The sequence below is a fragment of the Mauremys reevesii genome, linkage group 1, assembly GCF_016161935.1.
Source record: "Mauremys reevesii isolate NIE-2019 linkage group 1, ASM1616193v1, whole genome shotgun sequence".
In the NCBI taxonomy this organism is placed as follows: Eukaryota; Metazoa; Chordata; order Testudines; family Geoemydidae; genus Mauremys; species Mauremys reevesii.
In genome coordinates this window covers 13,094,976-13,122,391 of record NC_052623.1, presented here as the reverse complement: position 1 = coordinate 13,122,391, position 27,416 = coordinate 13,094,976, and the positions used below count along the sequence as shown (strand labels likewise).

Sequence of the window (27,416 nt, the reverse complement as noted above, 5' to 3'; positions counted from 1 at the left end):
GTCCGGGCCCCATGTCTGGGGGCACATGGCGGGGTCTGGTCCCCATGTCCGGGGTCCGCCGCGGGGAGTCCGGGCCCCATGTCTGGGGTGGGTCGGAGGCGGGCGGGGGTCCGGGCCCCATGTCCGGGGTCGGAGGGCGGGCGGCGGGGTCCGGGCCCCATGTCCGGGGTCGGAGGGCGGGGGTCGGGCCCCATGTCCGGGAGTCGGAGGGCGGGCGGGGTCCGGGCCCCATGTCCGGGGTCGGAGGGCGGGGCGGGGTCGGGCCCCATGTCCGGGAGTCGGAGGCGGGCGGGGTCCGGGCCCCATGTCCGGGGTCGGAGGCGGGCGGGGTCCGGGCCCCATGTCCGGGGCCGGAGGCGGGCGGGGGTCGGGCCCCATGTCCGGGTCGGAGGGCGGGGCGGGGTCCGGGCCCCATGTCCGGGGCGGTCGGAGGCGGGGCGGGGTCGGGCCCCATGTCGGGGTCGGAGGCGGGGCGGGGTCCGGCCCCATGTCCGGGCGGGGCGGGTCCGGGCCCCTGTCCGGGGTCGAAGGGCGGGGCGGGGTCCGGGCCCCATGTCCGGGGTCGGAGGGTGGGGAAGGGGGGTCCGGGCCCCATGTCCGGGGCGGGGCGGGGGTCCGGGCCCCTGTCCGGGAGTCGGAGGGTGGGGAAGGGGTCCGGGCCCAATGTCCGGGGCGGGCGGGGTCCGGGCCCCATGTCCGGGGTCGGAGGGTGGGGAGGTCCGGGCCCCATGTCCGGGGTCCGAGGGCAGGGCGGGGTCCGGGCCCCTGTCCGGGGTCGGAGGGTGGGGAAGGGGTCCGGGCCCCATGTCCGGGGTCGGAGGGCGGGGCAGGGGTCCGGGCCCCATGTTTTGGGGTCGGACGGCGGGGCGGGGGTCCGGGCCCCATGTCCGGGGGTCGGAGGGCGGGGCGGGGGTCCGGGCCCCATGTCCGGGGGTCGGAGGGTGGGGGCGGGGGTCCGGGGATGTGACCAGGGACCGGGTGTCAGAGCGGCGGGCGGCGCAGGGCGGGTCTCTGCCCCGGGGCCGGCCGGGCCCCATGTCCGGGGTCGGAGGGCGGGGCAGGGGTCCGGCCCCATGTCCGGGGTCGGACGGCGGGGCGGGGTCCGGGCCCCATGTCCGGGGTCGGAGGGCGGGGCGGGGGGGTCCGGGCCCCATGTCCGGGGGGGGGTCGGAGGGCGGGGCGGGGGGGTCCGGGCCCCATGCCTGGGCTGGCGGGGGGGGTCGCGGGGCGGGGCGGGGGGATGTGACCAGGGACCGGGTGTCAGAGCGGCGCAGGGCGGGTCTCTGCCCCGGGGGCCGGCACAGGACCAGGCACGTGGGGCCGGGGCGGGGGGGCGGCGCGATCTGCTCTGCACGGAGCCCCCCCGCCCGGGAAGTTGTGGAAAGCGCCTCAAGCCAGGCTGCCAGGATCCACTTCTCGGTTGTTGATTATGCTTGTCTGAATTCCCCATCACGCGCTGATTGGCTAGCCGTCCTCACGTGACCTCAGGGGGCCGCGCTCTCCGGGCTCCGCCCTCTCGCTGCGGCCCTTCCCGTCCCGTGAGTGTCACTCGGCGCTCGATTGGCTCGGCCTCCTCACGTGCGGCGGGGGCCCGGGTCCGCGCTCGCCATTGGCGCTCCGGGTCACGTGTCCGGAAGCGGGGAACGGGAAGGGCGCGTGAGTGGCTGCCCCCTCCCCGCAGGGTTGTTTGTTGGCTGGAGGGGCGGGCGCCGCTGCTCATGTGATCGGGCGGCAGGGCCCGAGCCGGACACCGTACCGCGTCCCTCCCCTCCCCCTCCCCGGAGACCGGCCCCGCCGCGCCCGGCCATGGGGTGCTGCTACAGCAGCGAGAACGAGGCCACCGACCAGGTGAGCGGGGGGGGGCAGAGGATGAGCCGTAGGGCGGGGGGAGGCCTGGCTGTCTAGAGAGGGGGCAGGGCAAGGCGTGTGGAGGGGGGCCCCTGGGTGGGGGTGTTGGGGTCTCTGGGAGGCAGGAGGGGCTGGGTTGGGGGTTCCAGGAGAGGGGGGTCACTGAGGGTCTTTGGCCAGGTTCAGGGTGTCAGGAGAAGCTGTGCTGTCATGAGGGGAGGGTCTAGGTGGGGAAATGGGGGTCCTCGGAGGCAGGAGGGGCTGGGTTGGGGTCTAGGAGAGGGGTTACTGTGGGGAGGGGCTAGGTGGGGTGTTGGGGGTCTCAGGGAGGCAGGAGGGGCTGGGTTGGGGGCCAGGAGAGGGGTTACTGTGGGGAGGGGCTAGGTGGGGAATTGGGGTCCCTCAGAGGCAGGAGGGGCTGGGTTGGGGGGTCTAGGAGAGGGGGTTACTGTGGGGAGGGGCTAGGTGGGGTGTTGGGGGGGTCTCAGGGAGGCAGGAGGGGCTGGGTTGGGGGTTCCAGGAGGGGGTCACTGAGGGTCTTTGGCCAGGTTCAGGGTGTCAGGAGAAGCTGTGCTGTCATGAGGAGGGTCTAGGTGGAGGAATGGGGGTCTCTGGGAGGCGGGAGGGTCGGGTTGAGGGGTCTAGGAGAGGGGGTTACTGTGGGAGAGGGCTAGGTGGGGGTGTTGGGGTCTCTGGGAGGCAGGAGGGGCTGGGTTGGGGTCTAGGAGAGGGGTTACTGTGGGGAGGTCTAGGTGGGGGTGTTGGGGGTCCCTCGGAGGCAGGAGGGGCTGGGTTGGGGTGTCCAGGAGAGGGGGTTACTGTGGGGAGGGGCTAGGTGGGGGTGTTGGGGGTCCCTCGGAGGCAGGAGGGTTGGGTTGGGGTGTCCAGGAGAGGGGTTACTGTGGGGAGGGTCTAGGTGGGGTGGGGTCTCAGGGAGGCAGGAGGGGCTGGGTTGGGGGGTCCAGGAGAGGGGGTTACTGTGGGGAGGGGCTAGGTGGGGTGTTGGGGGGGGTCTCTGGGAGGCAGGAGGGGCTGGGTTGGGGGGTCCAGGAGAGGGGGTCACTGAGGGGGTCTTTGGCCAGGTTCAGGGTGTCAGGAGAAGCTGTGCTGTCATGAGGGGGAAGGGAGAGAGCAAGGGGCTGGAGAAGAAGCATGACTGGGGGCCACAGTTGCTGGGGAAGCAAAGGGTCAGAGAAGAGCTGGGGGTAGGGATGGGGCCTGCTGTGGAAGAAGAGGCCCTCGGGGGAATGTGAGTGGGGGTTGGGGAGAGGGCGTTCCCTTGCCAGGCTCTGACTCTCCAGAGATGGGGTCACTCTCCCCACCCATCGGGAGTCCAAGCAGCATTGTTTTTGCTGGCTGGCCTGACCTCTTTCTGGGGGAGGAACCAGGCTGGGGAAGAAGGTCCCAGTGTGTAACTGGGAGTAGGGGACCCGGGAGCGTAGGGATTTCATGGGAGAGAGGAAGAGAGGGGGCTTTCTGTCTGTTCTTTCCCCAGGTGGGGAGGGCCTGGGAGTCAGGGTGTTTGTGGGGAGAGGGGCCATTGGGAAGGGTCTGTTACAAACCAGCTGAAGAATTCTGTTCCTGATGAGGATCTGAGACCATCCCTGTGGAAGGTTTCTGGGATCGGTTCCCCAGCAGCTGAACTCAAATGGTCCCTCTGGGGGAAGGCAGAGGGCAAAGGCAGAGCACTAACTGGTCTGTCTGGTTCCTGGGAAACTTTCCCTTGTTTGGTTCGGAGGCTCCTGGGTGGGGGAGGGAATCTGCCTCTGTCTTATGACTTGGCTTAGCTAATGAGTTACCCATTCCAGAAAACGGGAAACCAACTCTTCCCAGGGGAAATTCCTGCCCTTGGGGCCATTTGTCACCCTGTTTGGACTGGGTTTAATGGCTGTTTCCAGCCAGCGGCCGTGGGCCTCCAGTAGGATGCAGTCACGTACTGGTGATGGGTTTGGAGTGAGATACGGAGCCTTTCTTCTCCAAAACCACTAGTGCAGATTAGCACAGTCCATCAGGTCCCATCCGGTGGTGGTCGGTTCATGAGCTGTGCAGAAGGTTTAGCAACCTCATGTGGCCAGTAGACTGCAATTGACCTCGAAAAACCTACCAGCATAATTGACACTGTAACTGTTCCCCTTGCTGCCGGTCTCCGCAGAGAGGCCATAGATAGAATGATCCATGGAGACTGAATTTCCATCTCATGCTCACAGCTGGTTTTTCCAGAGAGGAGCTGAGCCAGCGGGCAGGGTGTGGGACTGTGTCCCAGGCTGTCTCCATTAGGTGGCTAGAGGGCTATTCAGCTGCCACTTTTCACCATCTGGAAATGCACCTCCATGCAAGTGAGAGACTTCAGAGGACCACAAACAGCCACATCTCGGTTCACTCCGGGGGGTTTGTGGCTTGTCTCATTCTTTGGCCTGTTTCCAAACCATAATGGACAAAATACATTGAAGCTAGAGTCACTGATAACTCCATCTCTGTAACTAGGTACCAGGGTATCCCTTGGGAGTTTCTGTATTGTTAAAACGTACATCAGTGTGCTTTAGTATGGAACTGTGGCTAGACACGCTTTGGAAAGAAGCCAGGAAAGATCTCTGAAAATGCTGAGTTTGCAAAGAGTGTCTCTTACCAGAAAGAGGATAAAGGTGGGGCCTGGAGGGTGGGGTGAGGAGTGGAAGAGATTCCCCCTGTCCCTGCAGGGAGGGGGCTGATTTTATTGCCTGCAAAGCCAAGGGCCTCCATCATATCCTAAGGAAATAGGGCCCTATGGACTTGAAGTGAACTCCCCACTAGGGAATGACTGGGGAGAATTTGGGCCAGGGATGATGGCAAACCCTTGGGGCTAGTGAGGGTGTTTGCCAAGAGACACGGATGGAGCTTGGCCTCATCTTCTGGGATTTGAAGGACATGGCTGGGTTATTAGGAGTTAGGATTTAACAGTGTGGGCTCTGAATGTGTTAGCTAATCAACATATTCGAGAACTTGCACGTCAGCACAGCAGCTCAGGCTTTAACACGTGCTACAGTGATTAAACTGAAGTCTAGGCACTCCTCTAGGCTTCTGCTCAACCAGCTTAACCTATGCTAGCGTTCCCGAGCGCGCTCGCTGAGACTTTCCACCAAAAGCCCTTTAAACCCTAGTCTAGACAGAGCCCTGGCTGCGAATGTAGGGCGAAGAGATTCAGGCCTTGTTCCCACTCAGGTGGTCAGTAACGACGTAGCTACGTAAAAGCCCGGTTGTGGGTGTGTGGTACTAGTGTACGCCCAGAGCAGCAAGTGGGTGAGGCTGTCCCAGTGTGGGAATGAGAACCAGTCATTCTGCCTTCAGAAACTTTCGCAACACTGGACAGGCAGGAGTGACTTGAATTCCACAGTCCTTTTCTTTGTAGCTGTCTAGCTCGGTGCCATCCCAAATGGCCATTCATCGGTTCTCAGCCCAGGCGCCACTATACGCAGCCATCCAGTGGAAGCCAAAAGGTTATGGAGCTGCTGGTGGGACAGCTATAAATAGCTGAACTTTAATGAAAGAGGCTCATCCTTGGCCACAGAGTGAGCAGCTGCTCCTCAGGCTTTGTTTACTTCCCCAGCTGATGCTCCCTGCCCCTGGGCCTTGGGGGAATCTTCTGTTTCAAGTGGGTGTTAAAACTGTTTACTTTTCCTGGGATACACAGCAGTCACCTGCTGAGAATGCAGCAGAATCACCACATTCAGCCGTGTAGAACTGGCTTTTTTCCCAGTACATGGCAAACCGGACCTGAAATCAGGTACAGAAGCCTAGAAATAAGAGCAGAGGCTTGTGGGATGCTTCCCGCCCCACCTGCTCTGGTCAGTGTCGGATTATTCTCTGCAGTGTCGTCGCTACTGTCTTGCCCAGTCTATGGGCTTGTCTTGAGTAGGATGTAGCTAGCATGTGTTGGCCGAAACTGATCTTTTCCCTTAGTCAAATGAAACCACAGTTGTCTCAGCAATGGAGTTGTCACGGCTTCCCCATGGACACTAGTGTGCAGCTGACCAGATCCCATCCTGAGGAAGGCTCTCCCTGAGATTCAGCCTAAATCTTCTTTCATGTCATTATTTTAGCCCTGCGGAATCACCATGGAAACGTATCTGGCCAGGCACTCACCCTTTGCCGTGATTAAAAGCCAAGGCAGCTTAGTTGATTGGCTGAGTCAGACGTGCCGGACAAATGGATGAGTGGAACATCCCATGGCAGCTTTAGTCTGGGGTTGTAACCCAAGTGCCTCTGCATTCCTGTCCCTCCTCGGGTTTGCACTGTCCAAATAGTTGTTTTGCATTTATCATGTGGAACCACTGCAGACACCCCCCCTGCACCCCCTCATTTTGCCAAGCGGTGTGCACTTAGGTCTGGCTCCTTCTCCCGTTGAAGTAAATGGCAAAGCTTTTGTGGATCTGGCCTTTCGTCTTTAATCTCTCCTCATAAACTAGCCTCTCCCTTAATCACCTTGTTCTCCTCTCTATCAGTCTTTCCGGTATTGTCCAGACCTGAATGCAATCTCACTGGGACTGTTCAGACTGGGGACTAAGTTTAAGGTGCATTGATCCTGTGGAATCACCATGGAACCAAGGGGTGGGGGATAGCTCAGTGGTTTGAGCATTGGCCTGCTAAACCCAGGGTTGTGAGTTCAGTCCTGGAGGGGCCATTTGGGGATTGGTTCTGCTTTGAGCAGGGGGTTGGACTAGAAGATCTCCTGAGGTCCCTTTCAACCCTAATAATCTATGATTCTATGATCCCACGAGTACTGAATGCAAAATACAGCCCCACCCGTGAACTAAGGGTGTAAACAGGTGCAGAGGACTGGACTAGCCAGGCAGGTGTCGACAGACTTCTCTATTGCTCTTCAAACTCTCAGCCTTCATCTCTAAAATAAACAAATCTCCGGCTGGTCTGGCTGGGCAAAACCTCTCCAAACTGTGAGGTGAGTTACAGACGTCTTCCTGAGTTTGCAGAAGGCCTGAAACAGGAGCTCTGAGGTGTGAGCTGCCCCAGGCGTCTCTAGTGCCGCTGGCACTTTACGGTAAGCTGTTTCACAGCTCCGCTGAGCATGGGAGGAAGGAGAGGGAGGAGCGTGCTATGAAGAGCTACCCCAGTGTTTCACAAGTGAGGAAGAGGAAAGACTAGTTATGGAGGCACAAAGGAGGTCTGAGATAAGATGGGTCGGTCTAGTGAGGGTATGATTGCATCAAACCCTCTTCTTAGAGGTGGGCTCAGCTTTGGACGTTTGGCTTTGGGAGCTGGCTGGCTTCTCTGATGCTGCAGGCCTCCAATCACCCCCTGGCTGCTCCAGACCAGGGATTTCTAACGCACCCATTGGTGTGCTAAGGTGGTGCTGTTCTCTCCTCCCGCTGGGATGCTGCCTGTGCACTGTGCTGCGAGCCTGCCTAGCCAAGGGTAGCTCAGCCCTGCTCTCCCATGCAGCACAGCAAAGCGTATGATCCGCCGCCAGCCTGAAGATGGGGGAAGTGATGGCGAAGGGTTGCTGATGCGTTTGTCCTAATAGCTGTGGTAACCCTTGACAGCTGACGCTCTGCAGGAGCCTGCGCTCGGCTGCCTGATGGCTCAGAATCTTCCTTCTCTGTCGTGTCGCGTTCTTGGAAATAACTTGAATCGAATCCAGAAGTCAGGCCAACCTCCAGGCTGGAGGAAACTGACTCATGGGAAGTAGAGCAGAAAAAGATCTAACTGTTCATCTGGTCCAACTCCCTGCAAGCGCAAGACAGCATGAATTCCCCCTCCGACCTCATCCCTCATGTGACCCTCGTTCTGCTAACCTCCCCGCTCCTTGGTGTCTATACCTCTTAGCTACCTGCCTCTTTCTCCCTTAGCCATTGCTCAGCCAAGCTTAGCTAGCTTCACCTTCCTTCCTGTGGTCTCTCCTGCTCTCTGATCACTGCGCTCTCTTCTGCAATTTGTCAGTGCTTTCCTGGTAATGAGGTGCCCTGTGGAAGTTGCCTGCCTTTCTTGAACGAACGCCAGTGCAGTGGTGCTGCTGGAGGTGTGGAGATACTGCTGCTAGTAGCTAGCAAGAAGCTGGAGGGGAAGGGGAAAATACAAAGTTTGAAGCAAGGCTAGGCGACCCTATACTGAGCTATCACAGACCTGAAAATGGATGTTCTTCTTACAGCTTGGCTGAGGGATTTGATATCCCAGTTTACACTATGAATCCATCTGCAGCAATATCCCCTGATGCTTTAGAGAGGCGGAGGGTGTGGGAATGTAATACAATACCATGCTACCAGGTGGGGAAGGGAGAGGGGAATGGTCTCCCCTGGCCATCAGAGCAGCAGCTGAAGCATGACACTGTTTATTCTGGCCATGTTATATAGAAGACATTAAATTCTCCCGCTGCAGTATCGGGCTCTGCATCCTGTGGCAGGGGGTTCCACAGGCAGAGGAGTTAGAGACACATCTGCTTTTCTGTCCCTGGTTCAGAGGAGAGTCATGGAGTTCAGTAGCTCACCGACTAATGTGAACGGATTTTATTTTTCAGCTGAGATTCAGTTAAAAAACTGATGCTCCAATACGTCTGTTAGTCTATAAGGTGCCACTGGACTCTTTGCTGCAGTTAAAAAACGGAGATCCAAATTCTAGGACAGTAGTTCTCAACCAGGGGTCTGGGGCCTCAAGCAGGTTTATGGGGGGGCCTCCAAGCAGGGCCAGCATTAGACTCACTGGGGCCCATGGCAGAGAGCCGAAGCCCCACTGCATGGGGCTGAAACGCAGGTCCCTGAGCCCCACCACCCGGGGCTGAAGCCTGAGCAATGTTGGGGGTGGGGGCTCAGAACAAGACTGAGAACCCCTGTTCTAGGACAGTGTTTTTCAAACCGTGGGTCGGGGTCGCGGCAGGTAAGGCGCTGACTCGCCTGGCTCTGGTCAGCACCGCGGACCGAGACGTTAAAACTCCCGTCGGCGGTGCTGCCTGGCTAAGGTAGGCTAGTGCCTACCTGCTCCAACACCACACTGTGCCCCAGAAGCAGCCAGCAGGGGGTCCGGCTTATAGGCAGGGGGACCACGGGGCTCCGCGCCCTGCCCTGAGCACCGGCTCCACACTCCCATTGGCCAGCAACTGGCCAATGGAAACTGGGGGGGCAGTGCCTGTGGGAGAGTTACACGGAGCCACTTGCGTGCCTCCACCTAGGAGCCAGACCCGCTGCTTCACCGCAGACCAGGAGCTGCCAGAGGTAAGTCCACACCCCAACCCCGCACCCCAATCCCCAGCCCTGAGCCCCCTAAACCTGGACCCCCTTCCTGCACCCCAAGCTCCTCATCCCCAGCCCAGAGCCCTGCCCCGCTCCCACACCCCAACCCCCTGTCCCAGCCCTCAACCCAGAACCTCTTCTTGAATCCCAAACCTTCCATCCCTGGCCCCACCCCGAGCCTGCATCTGCAGCCCAGGGCTATGACCCCCTCCTGCACCATGACCCCCAGCCCAGAGCCCTCCCACACCCTGAACCCTGCAGCCCCACACCCTAACCCTCTGCCCCAGCCCTGAGCCCCTCCCACACCCCAAACCCCTCAGCCCCAGCAACCTTGGGTTGTGGGCATCAACAATTTTCTTCAACTGGGTCCCCAGAAAAAAAGGTTGAAAACCACCGTTCTAGGACACCTACAATCAAGGAAGCTGTGCTGCATTTTTAGAGAAGTGCAAGCTCCCCCTTGTGGCCCGCCGAGGAAATACTTCACCTGGGAAGTCAGCAGGACTCGCATGTTAGTCAGCTGCTGGGGAGAAGGCTGCTGGAATTTCTAGGAGGGCACTTTCCCTGGGCTCCATCTCCTGTCTGCCCCTGGCTAGTCATTGTCTGATGCGTCTGAATTTCTGCACCCCTCTAGTCACTGGAGGAGCTTTCTGCCTTGTTCCCAATGAGAGGGGGTCTCCTACTGGCAGTTGGCTTTTCCAAGCCCTGAGCCGGAGATCACCTGTGTGTATAGTTTAGGGCACAGTGAATGGGACTCATCCCTGTCAGTGGCGTGAAACATGCTGCGTAATGAGTCCCCCCGGCAATGGCCTCCCAGGGACCCTTCCCAGCAAAAGCCGCAGGGCTGGAGCTGAGTCATCTAGTGACTGCGGAAAAGGTCCTTTCCGAAGGCAGAGCTCCCTGGGGAAGGAGGCTGGGTTAGTGCCAGCCTGGGCCCTCGAGGTGCCCCCGGCTGTCTTACGCTAACAAGATTGAAACTGCGGGGAGAGGAAACCTGAGCCCCCCTCTGGAGCAAAGACGGACGAGCAGAAAATCAGCTCCTCAGAGCAACTTAGGCCTTGGCTGCGCCAGTCGGTTTAGAGGCGGATGGAGTTTGTGTAGCTGGGGTCTGCGGAAGCCAGGTGAGAGCCGGATGGCCCCCCGCGGCGCTCAGGGGAGTCTTACGGGAGAGCAGGGAAGGAAAAGCAGACGGGTGGGCTTGTCCAGCTTCCCCTCCCTCAGCACCCAACGGGCCCAGCCTGTCGCTGAGGATCACCCGGGTGTCCCTTCTGGGCGGAGGGGCTGCCTCGCCGACATCCCGATCGTTCCCTTGGCGGGTGCCCGCTCTGCCTCGGAGCTCCTGGGGAGAGGGTGCTGCTGCGCCTGGCTCCCCGTGCTGCTGCCACTGCCTGGCCAGTCTCCTTTTCACTCTTCTCCTTCCCCGGCCCCAGCCATGCTGTCTGGCAGCCGCAGGCTCGGTTGCTGGGCTCCCAGGGCTTTCCGCTTTGCTCCCTGATTTAGCCCCTAACTATGTGTGATTCCTGCCCATTGCTTAATCCCTCCCTCACGTACCTCCCTTTCCGCACCCAGCCCCAAGCAACACAGGCCTGAGAGCTGGGAGGGAAGGGTGGTGTGTGTGGGCGCCGATCTCCAAGCCAGTGGAGGAAGAAACGGGGGATGTGGTTACTACATTGTTGGTCTCTCCATCCCCCCAGGGGAGGGGGAATCTCCCAGATCTGAACACGGCGAGGAAGGAGTTTTGCTGAATCATGTTTGATGGGCCAGAGGCTGTTGAACAAATCAGACCCCAGTCCGTGCTGGCGAAAGGGCTTGGGTTGCGTTCCACAGGGGCAGCTTGGGGTCAGCGCCTCTGCCCAGTGCCCACGATCTGCTTGCTAGCGGGTGTGCGGCGCTCTGGCCCAGCGGCTCTCGAGGCAGAGGAGTGAGCCCGTTTCCAGTTAGAACGGCAGCCTGTAGTCTGACCCCTCTGGTGTTTGATTTCCGTCCCCAGAGACGTGGGGAGCTTGGCGTGAGGCCTGAGGTAATGAAAATCCCGATGAGCAGGTTGTGCCCCTCCTTTTGCTGGTCTTGGCTCATCAGTCATGCGCAGCTGTGCCTGGGTGGAATGTACTGTGTCATCACAGCTCCCCTTCTCCCCTTGCTAGGGGTTGGGACATCTGGGGATTGGTCCTGCTTTGAGCAGGGGGTGGGACTAGGTGACCTCCTGAGGTCCCTTCCAACCCTGATATTCTGTGATCTGCCCAAAGGCCCAGTCGCTGCTGATTAACCTGGCTGGCCTCAGCAAGATCATGAGAACCTGGCTGTGGGGCAGTGCCGTCCAGGGCTGCCTAACGCCCACTGGTAGAAGGACCCAGGGGGCCATTAGCCTAATTGTTGGTGTCGCCGGATCTGAACTATTAAGTTAGAAATGGAAAAAGCCCCTTGGGGCATCTCCCGAGGAGTGCCGGCTTGTTCCATACAGTCTGCTCTCCAGCGTCTTGTTCCGCAGTCTCGCAGCTCAGGCTGACACATGCTTTACATTTCCCTTTCTTCAATTTTTCCTCTACTCCTAAGGATAATGTCTCACCCCAGATTTTCGTACACCCTTCAGAGTTTATCAATGCTTCTAGCTGGCTGTTTCCTGCCTCCTTGTTGTTTTTGCTGGGCGAGGTCCACGGCTAATCCCTCCCGCCCCCTGAGTGGAATTGCTCTGTGATTGTGCTCTGGTCTCTGTTTAATCAGATTAATCAGACACCAGCAGTACAATTGCCTGTTCTGCTCCCTGCTGACTGCAGGAATGGCCCTGCTGGATACTTACAAGGGCTTTATCCAGCCTTCTTTCAGCTATCTGCATGCCTTGCCTTAGACCAGGGGCAGGCAACCTATGGCACGGGTGCCGAAGGCGGCACGCGAGCTGATTTTCAGTGGCACTTACACTGCCTGGGTCCTGGCCACCAGTCCGGTGGGCTCTGCATTTTAATTTAATTTTAATTTTAATCTTAAACATTTTAAAAACCTTATTTACTTTACATGCAACAATAGTTTAGTTCTATATTATAGACTTAGAGAGGGAGACCTTCTAAAAACATTAAAATGTATGACTGGCACACGAAACCTTAAATTAGTGAATACATAAAGACCTGGCACACCACTTCTGAAAGGTTGCTGACCCCTGCCTTAGAACGAGATGCTCTTGGCCATCTGAACTCTCTGCAGTGTAATGTCGGAAGCCCTGTCTGGGCTAAGGAAATCAGTCCTGTTTAAAACAGAGAATCGTAGGACTGGAAGGGACCTCAAGAGATCTTTTAGGCCAGTCCCCTGCACTCAAGGCAGGACTGTTATCTAGACCATCCACCATGTTAACTGTCCCTTTTAAAACACTACTTTACAACTGGTGTAAGTAGTTGAACACCCTGAAATGTGTTATCTGGTCAGGGCTGACCCTAGGACAACCCTTCTCCCCAGTCTAGGCAGAGCTGTCTTATCGCCCGTAACTGCCCTGGTCCGATTCAGATTCCCACCCTGTGTTCCCCTGCGTATCCGTAGGCTTCTCTCAGATATGTGGGTGCGTTTGCTTAACCGTGTGATCTGCTTTTGTGCCTAAGAATTACGGGGTCCCGAGACAGCCTGTTAACTCCAGGAGTGGCTACTCCGACTAGCTGCGTTCCTCACTGCGATAGGCCTTGGCTCAGCCAACAGGCGAGGCCCCTCTCCCTGGGGGATACTTCTCCATTTGAATCTGGGGAGGGACCCCGACCTACTCGCTGTAGGATGCACTTGCCACAGGCTGCAAGGCTGAACTGGTGGGGTGGCTGCAGGGATAGCAGGAAAGGGAGGTTCTGGGGTCATTGCTTGTTGAGCTGGTGCTGTGGGTGGGTGGGTTGGGGTGTCTTTACGTTCTAACAAGTCGGTTCTAATTGAGAGCGCTGAGCGTGCGATGGGCTGGTCCCAATCAGAGTAAAACAAAGTAGCGGAGAGCAGGCATGCCGCCCTCAACTGCACAGTCACCCCAGAGCAGCCGGCAAAACGCTCCTCATTTCTTTAAATAGCTGCTGGCTCATTTGGGGAAGCAGCTGATGTAACCGGGACTCATAGCAAACATGGCTGCTATCAAACCTTCGCAGGTTAGCCGAGTCTTCAACAGTTGTGTTCCCGAAAGGCCTCACTTCGGGGAGCGGCCTACGCAGCGTCTGGACGTGCTTGGGGAGCCGGCCCCTAGTCGTGCCCATTGGTGGGGCACATTGTTCTGTATCCAAGCTAGAATAGGCCTTAGAAACAGGCTGGATTCACATAAATCAGCAAGCAGGAAACTTTAAATCATCATAAGAACATAAGAGTGGCCAGACTGAGTCAGACCAAAGGTCCATCCAGCCCAGTATCCTGGCTACTGACAGTGGCCAATGCCAGGTGCCCCAGAGGGAGTGAACCTAACAGGCAATGATCAAGTGATCTCTCTCCTGCCATCCATCACCACCCTCTGACAAGCAGAGGCTAGGCTAATAGCCATTAATGGACTTAACCTCCATGAATTTATCTAGTTCTCTTTTAAACGCTGTGATAGTCCTAGCCTATAGTCCTTGCTTTGCATTTTTGTTTTTGAGTTCTTTGCCAAAAGAGGCTGATTCTTGTTGACTGGTAGAACTTGGTACTTTTTGCTATACTCTCTCGACACACTTATTTAAGCAGTTCTGTAGCTTAACAGCAGTTTATTCAGTGTCCTAGTTTTTACTCTGTTACACTAGAAGGTAGTGAACAACGCTACTTCATTTTTTTATCTGTGTCGAGCTGCATTTGGATGGAAATTGGAATTCAGTTAATTCCATAAACAGTATTTTCAAACTGTTTGTATTCAGCAAAACTACTTTGAATGTCCTGGATACATAAGAGGAAAAATAAGTGTCAAAACAGCTTTTGCACTTAAAGCTTTTGCACTTTTAATGAAAGGAAATAAGGTATTAATTGTAGCTACTGAAAAAACAAGGAGGAATCCTTGTGGCACCTTAGAGACTAACACATTTATTTGGGGTATAAATTTGTTAGCCTCTAAGGTGCCACAAGGATTCGTTGTTGTTTTTGCTGATACAGACTAACACGGCTACCACTCTGAAACCTGTAGTTACTGAATTTCACTGTTCCTGGTCACCCTGTTCTGCAAGTTTTTAAAGGTGGCAGGTCTCATCTCTCACACTTTGTTTCTCTTCCAAGACTGGCAGAGGGAAAACAAGCTTTCTGCCTTTTCAACCCCCAATAGGTTTCTGGACTTTGAGGGAGCTGGTCATTGAACTGCATTAGTTTAATGAACTGAACTGATGAGAATATTCTCTCTGCATCTCCACAAGAGGTGACTGCTGTCAAAAGCTGGTTTAACACGTCGGCCAACTCTGGTTCCAGGTGCTTCCTCGGTGATTTCCACCAGTTCAGTGGTTTGAGTTTGGCAGCAAACGTGCTGTTTGTTTGGATATTTGTTTTAATGTTTTGAACAAGTTTAGGTGGTAAATTGTCATAATGTTGCATTTAATTTTAAATAAGCTTCTTTTTTAGTACTGAAATAAAAACATTTTTTTAAATCTGTGTTTGCCTGCCTAGGAAGTGTCAGAGGAAGGAGGAGATGTCTCCATGGGAGACAGGCTGTGCTTCCTAGAGCCGTTTTCATTGGACAATGCGAGATCTGGGATTGTGATACAGTTTTATATGCCGGGAGGGATCTCCCCTCCCCTCCTCTTGGGTCCTGTACAGCGTTTCTCTCTAATTCTTCCCACCCGAGTGTGGAATGAATTTTGTTATTTGCACCAATATGGAGGTGATGTGTGACACCTCACCTCCACACTGGTGCACCATAACAAAATTCATGTGGTGGGGGTGGGGCCGAAGGGTTCTTCATGTGGGGCAGGGCGCAGGGCTGGGGCAGAGGATTGGGGTGCAGGGGGGAGGCTTGCTCTCCTGATGCCTGTGCTATATCTGAGCTGTGGGTACTGGACTTGAGTCTCCAGAGCTGTCAGCTGACACCTTTCACCTCAAATCACGGACTGAGACCGGGTCTACAATTGCTGATTCAGTGATGTCTGTTAGAGGGGTGATGATTTTTTTTAAACAACACTTCACACAGGCGAAAGCTCTAGCATAGACCCAGCAAAAGTGTGCGGATGTAGTTATACTGGCAAAAACCTCTTCTCGTGTAGATCACTCCAGATCACTGCCCCTCCGAGTGGCTTAGATAAGCAGCGAGCATCTGTAACAGCCCGTCTGGTTGGCCACAACTGCTCCTGTAGCCTCCTAGACAAATTCAGACCGGAAATAAGGCGTAAATTTAGAACAGTGAAGGGCGATTAACCATTGGAACAACTTACCCAGGGACATGGTGGGTTCTCCATCACTGGCAGTTGTTCAATCAAGACTGGCTGTTTTTCTAGAAGATCTGCTCTAGGGATTACTTTGGGGCAGTTCTCTGGCCTGTGTTATGCAGGCGGTCAAACTAGAGCAGTGGTTCTCAACCTATTTACCGTTATGGGCCACATATGCAGTTCCCTGAGTTATGTGGGCCGCATCCACACACGATATATACCACCTGTATGGCCTGGAGGACATCACATGGGCCACAGCTATGTGCTGAGTGGTTGAGAACCACTGGACGAGATGATCACAGTGTTTATCGGGCCTTGGGGTGGATGAACCTCCCTGGGGACTGCATGGTTCATTTACTGGCAGTAGGGGCAGCCTGGTTTTTCCAGTCGCACTGGTGTGGATTGCAAAGATCTCCAGGTACCCAGAGAGCATGAGAGTAGCTTTCTTCCTGCCACTGAAACAGGCCTTGGGGGCTGCTAGCGAAAATGGCCCCGGCAGGAGGCAGGATGGCAAAGTGATTCTGGGGGCAAGGGGAGAGGCATTGGACATGTTGGGGTGGTCAGTGTAATCCAAATGTATAAAGTAACCCATTCAAGCGGCCCTGGGAGGGTTGCTTCTGGATCTAAGATGTTACTCACGTCTGGAACAGGTGAGTTTCCTCTGAAACCAGAGCTGATTCTCCTTCTCCCCTTCTTCCCCACCAGGAAGAGGAGACGAAGCGGCTGCTGGAGCCTGCTGCCAGCCCCCCCAACAAGGTGTTAAATGGAGCTGAACAAAACTATCACAGCCTCCCGTCAGCCCGCACGGATGAGCAGGCCATGCTGTCGTCCATTCTCGCCAAGACGGCCACGTAAGTCACAGCCTGGAGCCGCGGCCCTGCTCGTGGGGTAGAGGTGTATGCCAGCTTGGGGCAGTGGTGGAGGGGCCTGTTCCGGCAGCAGCCAGGGCATGTGCCAATGGGATGCCTTTCTCTGCCAAGTCAGGGAGCCTGAATGCTAACAGATGTCCGAGCACTCAGACATTACACCCACTGTGGCAAGTCGCTTAGTTTGGTGTCAAAATGCCATCGGGACACATCATCCTAGCATGGTGTGGTTGGAGCCAGGACTGTAGGTTCTGGTCGCACCTCTGCCACTGACTTGTGTGGTCTTGAGTATGTCAACCTCGCTGTGGCTCAGTTTCCCTGTGTAGCCAATGGGAGATGGGGAAGTCGCATTGTCCGATGAATAGGGCACTGGGCTGGGAAAGAACAGGTTAAAGACTAGTTAGATGTATTCAAGTCGGCAGGGCCTGATGGAATTCACCCTAGGGTACATAAGGGACTAGCTGAAGCAATCTCAGAACCATGGTCAATCATCTTTGAGGACTCATGGAGGATGGGTGACATCCCGGAGGACAGGAAGAGGGCAAATATAGTACTGGTTTTCAAAGGGAGGAACAAAAATGACCTGGAGGATTATAGACCAGTCAGCTTAACTTCAATACCTGGAAAGATACTGGAACAAATTAATAGACAATCCATTTGTAAGCACCTAGAGTATAAATAGGATTATAAGGAATAGCCAACGTGGACTTGTCAAGAACAAATTATGCCAAGCGAACCTAATTTCCTTCTTTGACAGAGCGATTGGCCTAGTGGATGGGGAGGGAAGCAGTAGAGGTGATAGATCTTGGGCTTTTGACACAGCCCCACATGATACTCTCATAAGCAAACCCGGGAAATGTGGTCTAGATGAAATTACTATAATGTGGGACACAACTGGCTGAAAGACCATACTCAGAGTAGTTATCAGTGGTTCATTGTCAAAATGGGAGGACTGGTATCTAGTGAGGTCTCTCAGGGGTCAGTCATGGGGCCCGGTACTACTCAATATTTTCATTTAATGACTTGAATAATGGAATAGTGTGTGTGCTTATAAAATTTCCCGATGACACCAGGCTGGGAGGAGTTGCAAGCACTTTGGAGGACAGGGTTAGAATTCAAAAGGGCCTTCCCAAATCTGAATTGGTCTGAAATCAACAAGATGAAATACAGTAAAGACAAGTGCAAAGTACTTCATGTAGGGAGGAACAATCAAATGCATAACTACAAAATCGCGACTGGCTAGGTGGTGGTGCTGCTGAAAAGGATCCTAGAAGGTTATGGTGGATCAGAAATTGAATGAGTCAACAAGGTGTTGCAGTTACAAAAAAGGCTAATGTAATTCTTGAGTGTTGTATGTACGAGACAGTAGGGAATTGTCCCACTCTACTCAGCAGTAGTGAAGTCTCAGCTGGAGCACTGTGTCCACTGGCAGCACACCTGCTCAATGGCCACTCCGCATTAAGTCTCAGAATGTAACTAATCAGTTAACCAGTTTCTAATCCATTTAATGTGCACCGTGTTAATTTTATATTGATCCAGTTTTGTAATCAAAATGTCGTGCGGCATAAAATAAAAATATCTTATGTCAACACTATTACTTTTATCAACCAACATTGTAATGTCTTTTATATCAAATTAGTTTGACAAGATTTATTTTCCCTGAACTGATGATTTGCATTAACTACATTACCCTCCTTCAGTTCCTAATTTATTGAGTCCTGTATCATCTGCCCCAATATCTTCCCCAGATTGATGTCAGGCTGACATGACTTGAGTAATTATAGGACTCTCATTTACCCTTTTTAAAAATTGGCCCAACATTTAGCTTTCTTTCAGAACGTCCTCAGTGCTCCAAGACTTACTGAAAATCAACATTAATGGTCTAGCGAACGCCTCAGCCAGACCTTTTAAAACTCTTGGAAGCAAGTTATCTAGACCTGTTGACTTTAAAGTGTCTGTCTTTAGTAGCTTCTGGTTTAACATCCTCCAGAGATACTGCTGGAATGGACAGTGTATTATCTGCATCATCTGTCTTCCCCCAAATACAGAACAGAAGTATTTATTGAACATCTCTGCCTATTCTGCATTAATATAGATAATTCTACTATTTCCATCTAGTAACTGACCAGTACCATTGTCAGGATTCTGCTTCCTGTCCGCAGGCGCTGCCCCCGCAGCTCCCAGAAGCAGTGGTTCCCAGCCAATGGGAGCTGCAGGGGGCGGTGCTTGGGGCGGGGGCAGCGTGCAGAGTCCCCTGGCTGCCCCTATGTGTTGGAGCTGAAGGGGGGCATGCTGCTGCTTCCGGGAGCTGCGCAGCAAGCCCCTGACCCCGCTCCCCAGCGGGAGCTCGAGGGCCAGATTAAAAGGCCTGATGGGCTGGATGCGGCCCGTGGGCCGTAGTTTCCCCACCCTTGGTTTATACCTATCCATGACAGTGCTCCAGTCATGTGAGTTACCCCACCAAGTCTCTGTTATTCCAGTCACATCATAGTTCCTTGTCTTTGCCAGGACTTCCAGTTCTCCCTGCTTGTTTCCCAGGGTGCTTGCGTTCATGTGCAGGCCCCTAGGATAACTAGTCGATTGTCCTGCTTTCTCAGTATGAGTCAGGAGGCCTCCCCTGTTGCACCCTCCTCCTCGTGTTTCCTCCCAATATCCCACTTACCGCAGGGCTTAGGTCACCATCCCCCTTAGGTCATCCTCCCTTGGCTCATAACAGAACCAAGCTACCCCTGCCACCTCAGGGATGTCAGGGTGTGGGGCTGCTGCCTCCATCTTCAAAGGGGAGGGTATTTCACCAACTGTGGTGCCTGGCTCTCTGCACTGGCGAGTGTTTGATCCAAGGCCGTGGGTGGGCCGTGATGTCTCAGGGAGTTGGAGCAGGAGATGAGAGCCACCCACTAACAGCCGAACCTGCATCTCGTATCTTTCCCCAGTAATATCATTGATGTGTCGGCTGCAGATTCCCAGGGAATGGAGCAGCATGAGTACATGGACAGAGCCAGGCAATACAGGTAAAGCACTGTCCCGGTGCGGGGTGATTGGACCCAGGGCTGCCCGGTTGTAGGTGGAAGAACTGGGGGTGTAATGTGCCCTGCATTCCATCCGTTATTCACTCCCGAGGCACCGTGGGGAGCAGTGGGTGTCTGGCCAGGGAATCCCAGCTGCGTGTCGGGCCCCAGGGTAGCGGGGAGGCATCTAAAAGTGCCAGCAAAACCGAACGAGTGGCAGGAGATGGGGGAGAGGGGCCCTCCCATCTAGCAACCCACATCCTCACCCACCCGGCCTCATGCCAAAGGTTGCACTGGCCTGCCTTTCCTGGGCCCTTTAGAGCGGGCTCTGATACTGCTGAAACCCAGGCCCTGCCGTCTTCCATCAACCGCTGTCCAACCCACCGACGCTAAAGCCCAGCTCTGCTGGGCATCTTCCTGATGGAAGCAAAGGCCCCAGGTTCCTGAGCCATCTGGCTCCACTCTAATGAACTGGGTATTTGGCAGCTGCGCTTGGCTGGCCCTCGGGACAGGCCTCATGTGCCGGGCGTTGGGATGTTTAAACGCTGCTCCTGCGTGAATAATGCCTGTGTTCTCCGTCTGAGGGAAAGCGGGGAAGATCCAAGCGGGCCCCTCCACAGCTGGAAGGCTGGTTGGGTGTGCGATGCCCCCTAACGATCCCCTTCCTGGGACTGGCCCCGCACTGTGGGAGTGCAGTCAGACTCCTTTCCCTCGGGCTGCCCTGCAGAGGGGCGGTCAGTTCTGCGTTACCCTGGGGGGCTGACTGCACTGCAGGGGACTCTGTCCGCTGGGAGCTCACTGCCGGCTCTCTCTGCTCTCCCCGGCTCTAGCACGCGACTGGCAATGCTGAGTAACAACCTGACGCACTGGAAGAAGCTCCCGCCTCTGCCATCTCTGACCAGCCAACCGCATCAAGTGCTAGCCAGCGAGACTGTCCCTTATCCAGACTTGCAGCAGGTGAGGAGCCTGGGGCAGGGATACCAAAGATCTTTGAGTGCCCTTGTCCGTCCCAGGGCCAGGCAGGCTGGCTCTCTGCCACTTTCCCCTGCGGTCTGTCCAGTTCTAACTCTCCAAGCACTGGGGATCACCTTGGGAGATGATTCCCCTGTCCCAGAGATCTTGCTCTTGATCTTTCCCTCAGCCTCAGTTTTCCTTTGCTCAGTTTCATCCCGTTCCTAGTTTTACTACATGAACGCCAAACCTTCCTCTCCTTCCGTGCTGGTTACGCCACCACCCGCACCCTGCTCCTCTTTAGATGCTTTGTGCAGGCTCTACAGATTCTGTTTTTGCTCATCCCTCCTGTCGTTCCCCCCCCCTCCCCCCCCCCTTCTCCCTCCAAACTGCCAAATGTGGATCTTCTGACTGTAAAAGTGGCATCGTGGCCTCAGGGTTCCCTTCCGCTGCAGGTCAGATTTGTACAGTTGAAAAGTTAGACGTCTCCGACTGGAGCTGTCGAAAAGCTCCTGCCAAAAATCACAGTAGTCTGTTTTTTACCACTAAACACAATGTTTTGTAGCAAATGGCTGCTTTCTGTGGGCAACTTCAGCTCTTGCTAAGAAGTCAAACACCTGAAAACCAAAACTTTCCATTCAGAAATGTCTACACTTTTTGATCAACACAATGTTTGCAATTCCCAAATCAGGATGTTTCTCTTAATTCTGTTTGATGCTAAACCACATTCTTCTGAGCTGCCACAATGTCTCATGGGAGTTGTAGTTTGAGTGCCTTGTACCCCCATTTTCCTCTGTGGGCTGAACTCCTTAGCTGGACTACATTTCCCAAGATGCATCACAATGGGTCAGCAAGAGGGAAGACTGCATCATGGGAAATGTAGTCTCACCTGACAAGCCATCCCCTGGAGACAATGGAGTCAGGAGCACCCAAACTATAACTCTCATGAGGCTGTTCAGATGGACCCAGTCTAATGTCAAACTGACTTGAAACCAACGTGGCGATTTGGTCTGACAAATGGAAGTGTTTTCATTCTGGTTGACGCAATGGAATGTTCACTCTGGTTTCTAGCACAGTTGAATTTTTCCAGGGGGCGGGAGGGACACTTGTTCTGACCAGCTCCACTAACCACCAGTAGAAGGCTCTAAAACTGTGGTGATCCCCAGAATTTAAAGTGAGCGTCCGGTCAGCTTTGTGACTAAGGCCTCGGGTGGGTTCTCCTCTCCCACAGTTCTAGGGAGCCCTGAAGGCCTCTTGGGCTGGTAGCTACATGGAAATGTTGCTTCAGTTGCCATAGCTGGAAGAGCTTTGTGGGGCGATCCTGGTGCTGCCGCAGCCAATGGTATCGCTCGTTTTGTTTGCCTGTACCGTGGCAGCGTGTGAATGCTATTGGATCACATGCGTGCATCAGGAAGAGGAAAGGTGATCTCTGGGCAGGGAGCGCACAGCTGGGCTCCCTGCCTCTGGGCTGGAGCAGCCTAACAATAAATGGAGCATCCCCGGGGAAAAGGTGGCTGTTCATGATGAGGGTGGCCGGAGCATGAGCAGTGCCAACTTCCCCCGGGGTGCCCTTCCGATGTGCTGCAGCCTAGAATGGCTCGGTCAGCGGCCTCTGCTGAGATGAAGATGGGTGGGCTCTTCCGGACGGGGTGTAGACTCTGTTCCGCAGGCAGTGGCTGCAATGGCGTTCGCAGGTGAGCGATCCCCCTCCGAGCTGTCACTCACACGGCTGCCCCTGGTTCTTGCCCACAGGTCTCCCGGATAGCCGCCTATGCCTTCAGCGCGCTCTCGCAGATCCGGGTGGACGCGAAAGAAGAACTGGTTGTACAGTTTGGGATCCCGTGAGCACGCTCGCCCGAGAGCTCCTCTTTCACTCGTTTTTTCTTTTGCTTTTTTCCCTCCCTCCAATCGGCCTCTCGCCGCTACGGAACTTGTACATAGCCCAGATGTCCGACTAATCACAAAGGAGACAATAACCACCCCTTGGAAGGCCGGCCTGCTCCAGGCCTTCCCTTTCTCTTGTGGGGTGGGGTGGGGCAGGCCAGGCCAGCCTAGATGGATTCGGGGGAGGGGCGTTATCACATAGGAAGCCTTTATTGCACAGTGTTGACCACAAAGGGAAGAATCTCTCTAGTCACTGGAGCGGCCCTGGGGAAGGAGTAGGGGCAGCGCGGCCTCCTGGCTCTTCAGTCAGGGCAGATTGCAGTATTTGTACCTAGCTGCCACCTGTTCCGTTATCGGTTGGGGGCGGGGGAAATGGCTGCGTTCACGGTGACACATTGGAAATTCACCCCACATAGCATTGGTTTAAAAGCTTTCCCACGACGATCATGGTTAGTTTCAGGGTGGGGCAGGGCTGAGTTGTATTTTTAAAGGAAGCCTAGCAAGGAATTGTGGCCGCCGGGTCTGAGGCTCTGCTCGCAGGACTGGCTGTTTCTAACACCACTTGTTTTTACATGGTTGAACCTTTGTTTTAATTTTTTTTTTTTTTTGCCACCATAGATAAAATACATTCATCCAACCCGCACAGTCTCCTCTGTCCCTTCTTTCCAAGCCACATCCGAGGAGCTTGTGTGGAGATCTTGGGGGAGGAGGAGCTGGCAGGGTCTGCCAGGAGGATCTGGTCTCGTCATCCAGCATAATGGAGCTTGGAACCAGTTAGTGGCCTGAGTTGTGGTCACACCACATGCGATGGGCTGTGATTTAGTAGAAACGTCAAATAATGCATCTCCGTTGCTGGGACTGTCCGACTTGGTCTCCCTCCCTCACCTTGCACTGTTGACATGTTCCCTGATCTCTCTGCGATGAGCTGCTCTTATAAATGCTAAGGCTTCCAGCTGAATGGTGGTGACGAACGCCCCGGTATAATTCATACTTGGGGCCCTACCAAATTCACAGCCATGGAAAACATATCACGGCCGTGAAATCTGGTCGTCTGTGTGCTTTTACCCTCCACTATACAGATTTCAGAGAGCAGAGTTTCTCAAATTGGGGGTCCTGACCCAAAAGGGAGTTTCGGGTGGTCACAAGTTTATTTTAGGGAGGATTGTGGTATTGCCACCATTATTTCTGCACTGCCTTCAGAGCTTGGTGACCGGAGAGCGGTGACTGTTGGCCAGGTGTCCATCTCTGAAGGCAGCACCCCGCCAGCAGCAGCGCAGAAGTAAGGTTAGTAATACCATACCAGGCCTCTTCTGCGCTGCTGGTTCAGAGCTGGGCGGCCAGACAGTGGCAGCTGCTGACCGACAGCCCAGCTCTGCAGACAGCAGCGCAGAAGTAGGGGTGGCAATACCATACCTGCCATCCTTACTTCTCAAGTATCAGAGGGGGAGCCGTGTTAGTCTGGATCTGTAAAAGCAGCAAAGAGTCTTGTGGCATCTTATAGACTAACAGACGTTTTGGAGCATGAGCTTTCGTGGGTGAATACCCACTTCGTCGGATGGATGTAGTGGAAATTTCCAGGGGCAGGTATATATATGCAAGCAAGAAGCAGGCTAGAGATAACGAGGTTAGTTCAATCAGGGAGGATGAGGCCCTCTTCTAGCAGCTGAGGTATGAAAACCAAGAGAGGAGAAACTGTGCTGCTTACTTCTGTGCTGCTTCTGGCGGCGACTCTGCCTTCAGAGCTGGGCTCCTGGCCAGCAGCTGCTGCTCTCCAGCTGCCCAGGGTCTGAAGGCAACGCCGCCGCCAGCAGTGCAGACCTCCCCCATTATAATCTTGATAGCTCCCCCTACCCCTGCAATTACAACACCATGAAATTTCAGATTTAAATAGTAAATTTCATGATTTCAGCTATTTAAAATCCTATGACCCTGAAACTGATAAAAATGGACCATGATTGTGGTAGGGCCCTGTTCATACTGGGTCCTTTCCTGCAGCCCTGTGTTCATTAGTGCTAGTTGGCTCAGCGTGCATCATATGTGAATTGCCTGGCAAAGACATGGTCTCAATAGTGTTGACCAAAGGTGGCAGGAAGGCTCCCCTGTGCAGAGTGGTGGATCTCTCTCTGGGTCTTGCATTCCCACCCACTGGGCCTATTTCCGCTCCTCCGTCTGTTCACGCATCCGGGCAGAGTTCTTCTGAGCGGCGTTCGCTGACCTCCTTGCCACCTTCGAGGAGCAGTGGGCTCTGTCCGGGGTTCTCTGCTCGGTGCCCCCGTCAGGTTCCCTTTGTTTGACCCTTTGACCACACTCCTGTTCCTGTTATTTCATTCACTTGGCTTCCAGGTCCTGTGGCTCCTCCCCTTAGGCTGGGGGGAGGGTCCTTTAGTCCTTCCTGGATCCCAGCAGGACTTCTCAGGGATGTACTTGTCTTTGCTAGTGCCGTAGGGGTGTGTCTCCCTCGTAGGTGCTGACCCAGGGCCTGCCTGGGCCCAGGCATGCTGTGCGGCTGCGGGGGCACTCTCCCGGATGAGATGGCAGATGGCCACCTGTTGCTGAAGAGACCACTGAGTTTTCACAAGCGATGAGGAGTTAGTTCTGTTGTCCTGCCCTAAATTCTAGCCTGGCTAATTGCAACCTGCTTCTCTAACTTCCTCTGCCATAAGGTCTCCTCACTCTGCCTAAACCAAGCCTGCAACCTGTCCCAGCTGCCCTCGCCCATCCTCGTTGAAGGCAAAGGGACCACCTGATGGAGGTACTTGGAGTTCAGAATGCAAGGCCAGCTTTTCCCTTAGGGCCTATCAGTGAAATAGTTTGCTCTGCTATTGCACAGCCTAGCTAAGGGTATCCAAGCAGCTTTCAACTCTCTGCATGCAGTAGATCAGTATTAAACACTTCACAATGGGGAAACTGAGGCACTGGGGTTTAAGGGACTTGTCGTCCCCCCCCGCCCCCTTCCCCCAGGACAAGTTGGTGCCAGTTGACTTGTCCTGGTGTGTGATGACCTCACTGAAGGTTCTTGGTGCCAATATGCTGCTCTGGGGAATCGCAGAGCTGCCCTGTCTGTCTGTAGAGCAGGCTGTGGGGCTGACCAGCTCCCTGCATGTAAAACGTGGTTGGGCCAGTCTTTAATCTAACACGTGCTCTGTCTGGTGATCAAAGCAGGCAATGTTAGTTTCTAGCACAGTTCTAGTCTCACAGGAAGGATTTTAAAATCTTCTCCTCTGACCCTGGCCAACTGCTGACTCTGAACTCTGTTTCCTACCCAGCTTTGGGGAACTGCTTGTCAAGCTACTTCAAAGTAGTTGATGTGGACGAGCAGTGTTGGCTTCAGATCAGATCGTCAGTGGAAACGATAGAACAACTGCATTTATCTGCAATACCCCTCTGGGATGAGCTGCTTTGCAATCTAGACTAGGGGTGGGCAAACTACGGCCCGCGGGACTGTCCTGCCCGGCCCCCGAGCTCCTGACCCAGGAGCAGGGGTGGCTCTAGGCACCAGCAAAACAAGCTGGTGCCTAGGGCAGCAAAATATAGGGGGCCGCAAAAGGCAGCGGCAGGATGAGCTGGGGCCCCAGCGAGCCGAGGAGCGGCCCATCCCCTGCAGCCGGGGCAGGGCTCCGCTGGGGTAGAGGGATGGCCCCTTACCGGTAGCGCGGCCCCGCCTGGCTGCAGAAGACGGGCCGCTCCTCCTCCCCTTGTTCGCGCCCGGGTCCTAAACAGCGCTGCAGCCGCTTGGCTGGGGGGGCAGGGCTGAGCTCTGCCCCGCTCAGAGCCGTGTGGTGAGGGGGCGGGGCTGGGAGCTCCGGGCCGAGCGGAGGCAGCTGAGCTCAGGCCGGAGCTCACAGCCCCGCCCCCTCACCACGCGGCTCTGAGCAGGGAAGGGCTCAGCCCCCTCCGGAGCCACGCGGCTGCCTCGCTGGGCAGGGCCGCTTCTCGAGGCGTGCAGTGAGCCGGGGGTAAGCAGCTGGGGCCGGGGCCGGGGGTGGCTAAGGGGCAGGGAGTCCCGGGGACACTCAGGGGGCACAGGTTCTGTGGGGGGGGGCGGTCAGGGGCCAGGGAAGGGGGGTTTGGATTGGGGGGGTCTCAGGGAGGTGGTTGTCAGGCACCCCCTGACCCCATTACCCCCCAGGCCCAGCCCTGACCCCCAGCTCCAAGCCCAGCCCCTCTGAGGTGGGCACCCCCCCAAACCCATCCTCCCCACCCAGCCCTGACTCCCAGCTCCAAGCCCAGCCCCTCGGACCTGGGCACCCTCCCTGGATAAGGGGTGGGGGGCAGGCTGTTTGGGAGGGGGCACAGTCTTCCCTGCCTGGCCCTCCATACTGTTTTGCAACCCCAATGTGGCCCTTGGGCCAAAAAGTTTGCCCACCCCTGATCTAGATGTTATGTGACTGCAGCAAAACAAGGTTATGAAACCGCATCTCCTCAAGGCAGCTGGAGCAGTCCCAGCAAAAGCTGTGTAGTCTGAGTTTTTTTTATTCCAGTAAGCTTCTTGGCATGAAAAAATCCACTGGTTTTTCACTCAATTGCTCTACTCAATTGGGGAGGGAAGGATAGCTCAGTGGTTTGAGCATTGGCCTGCTAAACCCAGGGTTGTGAGTTCAATCCTTGAAGAGGCTACTTAAGGATCTAGGACAAAATCAGTACTTGGTCCTACTAGTGAAGGCAGGGGGCTGGACTCAATGACCTTTCAAGGTCCCTTCCAGTTCTAGGAGATTGGTATATCTCCAATTATTATTATTTATTATTATTATTACTCACAATTTGGATCCCTGCCATAAAGTGCTGATTTTTAACAGAGAGGGCAACTGGGGCAGCCTCCCTTGGGCTGCTGCGGATTCTCCACATCGTAATCTTTAAATAGCCATTGGCTGGCTTTCTAAGGCTATGTCTACGCTACCGCAGTAAGTTGACCTTAGCTACGCAACTCCAGATTGGTGACTACCATAGCGGGGTCCACACTACGCTGGGTCGATGGGAGACGTTCTCCCATCAACTTACCTTACTCTTCTTCTTTTGGGGTTGACTGGAGAGTGATCTGTGGTGGATTTGTCGGGGCTTCACTAGACCCGCTAAATCGACCCCGGTGCATCGATCTCCGGAGCGGCGATCCAGGGGGGTAGTGTAGACATACCCTAAGAGATGCTCTACTCAGCCACACGCTACTGGCCTTGCTGTAGGAGCACGGGGTGCACTGCTCTAGCCAGGGCTGTGCACGTCAGGCTCGATGGTCAGTGCCCCCCATGGGAATCATGGAGCTGTGTCAAGAAATTGGACCACTTAAACAAATTAGACACTCCCCGTGGGAGAGAGTTGACGTGTTTAATAGTG

At 55.2% G+C, this 27,416-nt stretch overlaps 1 protein-coding gene across 1 annotated transcript; it reads left to right on the top strand.

Moving 5' to 3' along the window:
• The first annotated feature begins 1,620 nt into the window (after positions 1-1,620).
• Positions 1,621-22,729, top strand: LAMTOR1 (late endosomal/lysosomal adaptor, MAPK and MTOR activator 1). The gene is made up of 5 exons (XM_039519381.1): positions 1,621-1,848; positions 16,085-16,230; positions 19,179-19,256; positions 20,084-20,210; positions 21,957-22,729. Exons 1-5 carry the CDS (start codon positions 1,807-1,809, stop codon positions 22,047-22,049), a joined length of 486 nt encoding a protein of 161 aa, XP_039375315.1. The 5' UTR covers positions 1,621-1,806; the 3' UTR covers positions 22,050-22,729.
• The last annotated feature ends 4,687 nt before the right edge of the window (positions 22,730-27,416 follow it).

What these genes read in the sequence shown, in the direction of transcription:
- LAMTOR1 (XM_039519381.1), top strand. Translation starts at nt 1,807, where the DNA reads ATGGGGTGCTGCTACAGCAGCGAGAACGAGGCCACCGACCAG. An exon ending in AGAACGAGGCCACCGACCAG is followed by an intron (nt 1,849 to 16,084) that starts GTGAGCGGGGGG and finishes CTTCCCCACCAG; the next exon opens with GAAGAGGAGACGAAGCGGCT. An exon ending in GACAGAGCCAGGCAATACAG is followed by an intron (nt 19,257 to 20,083) that starts GTAAAGCACTGT and finishes CCCCGGCTCTAG; the next exon opens with CACGCGACTGGCAATGCTGA.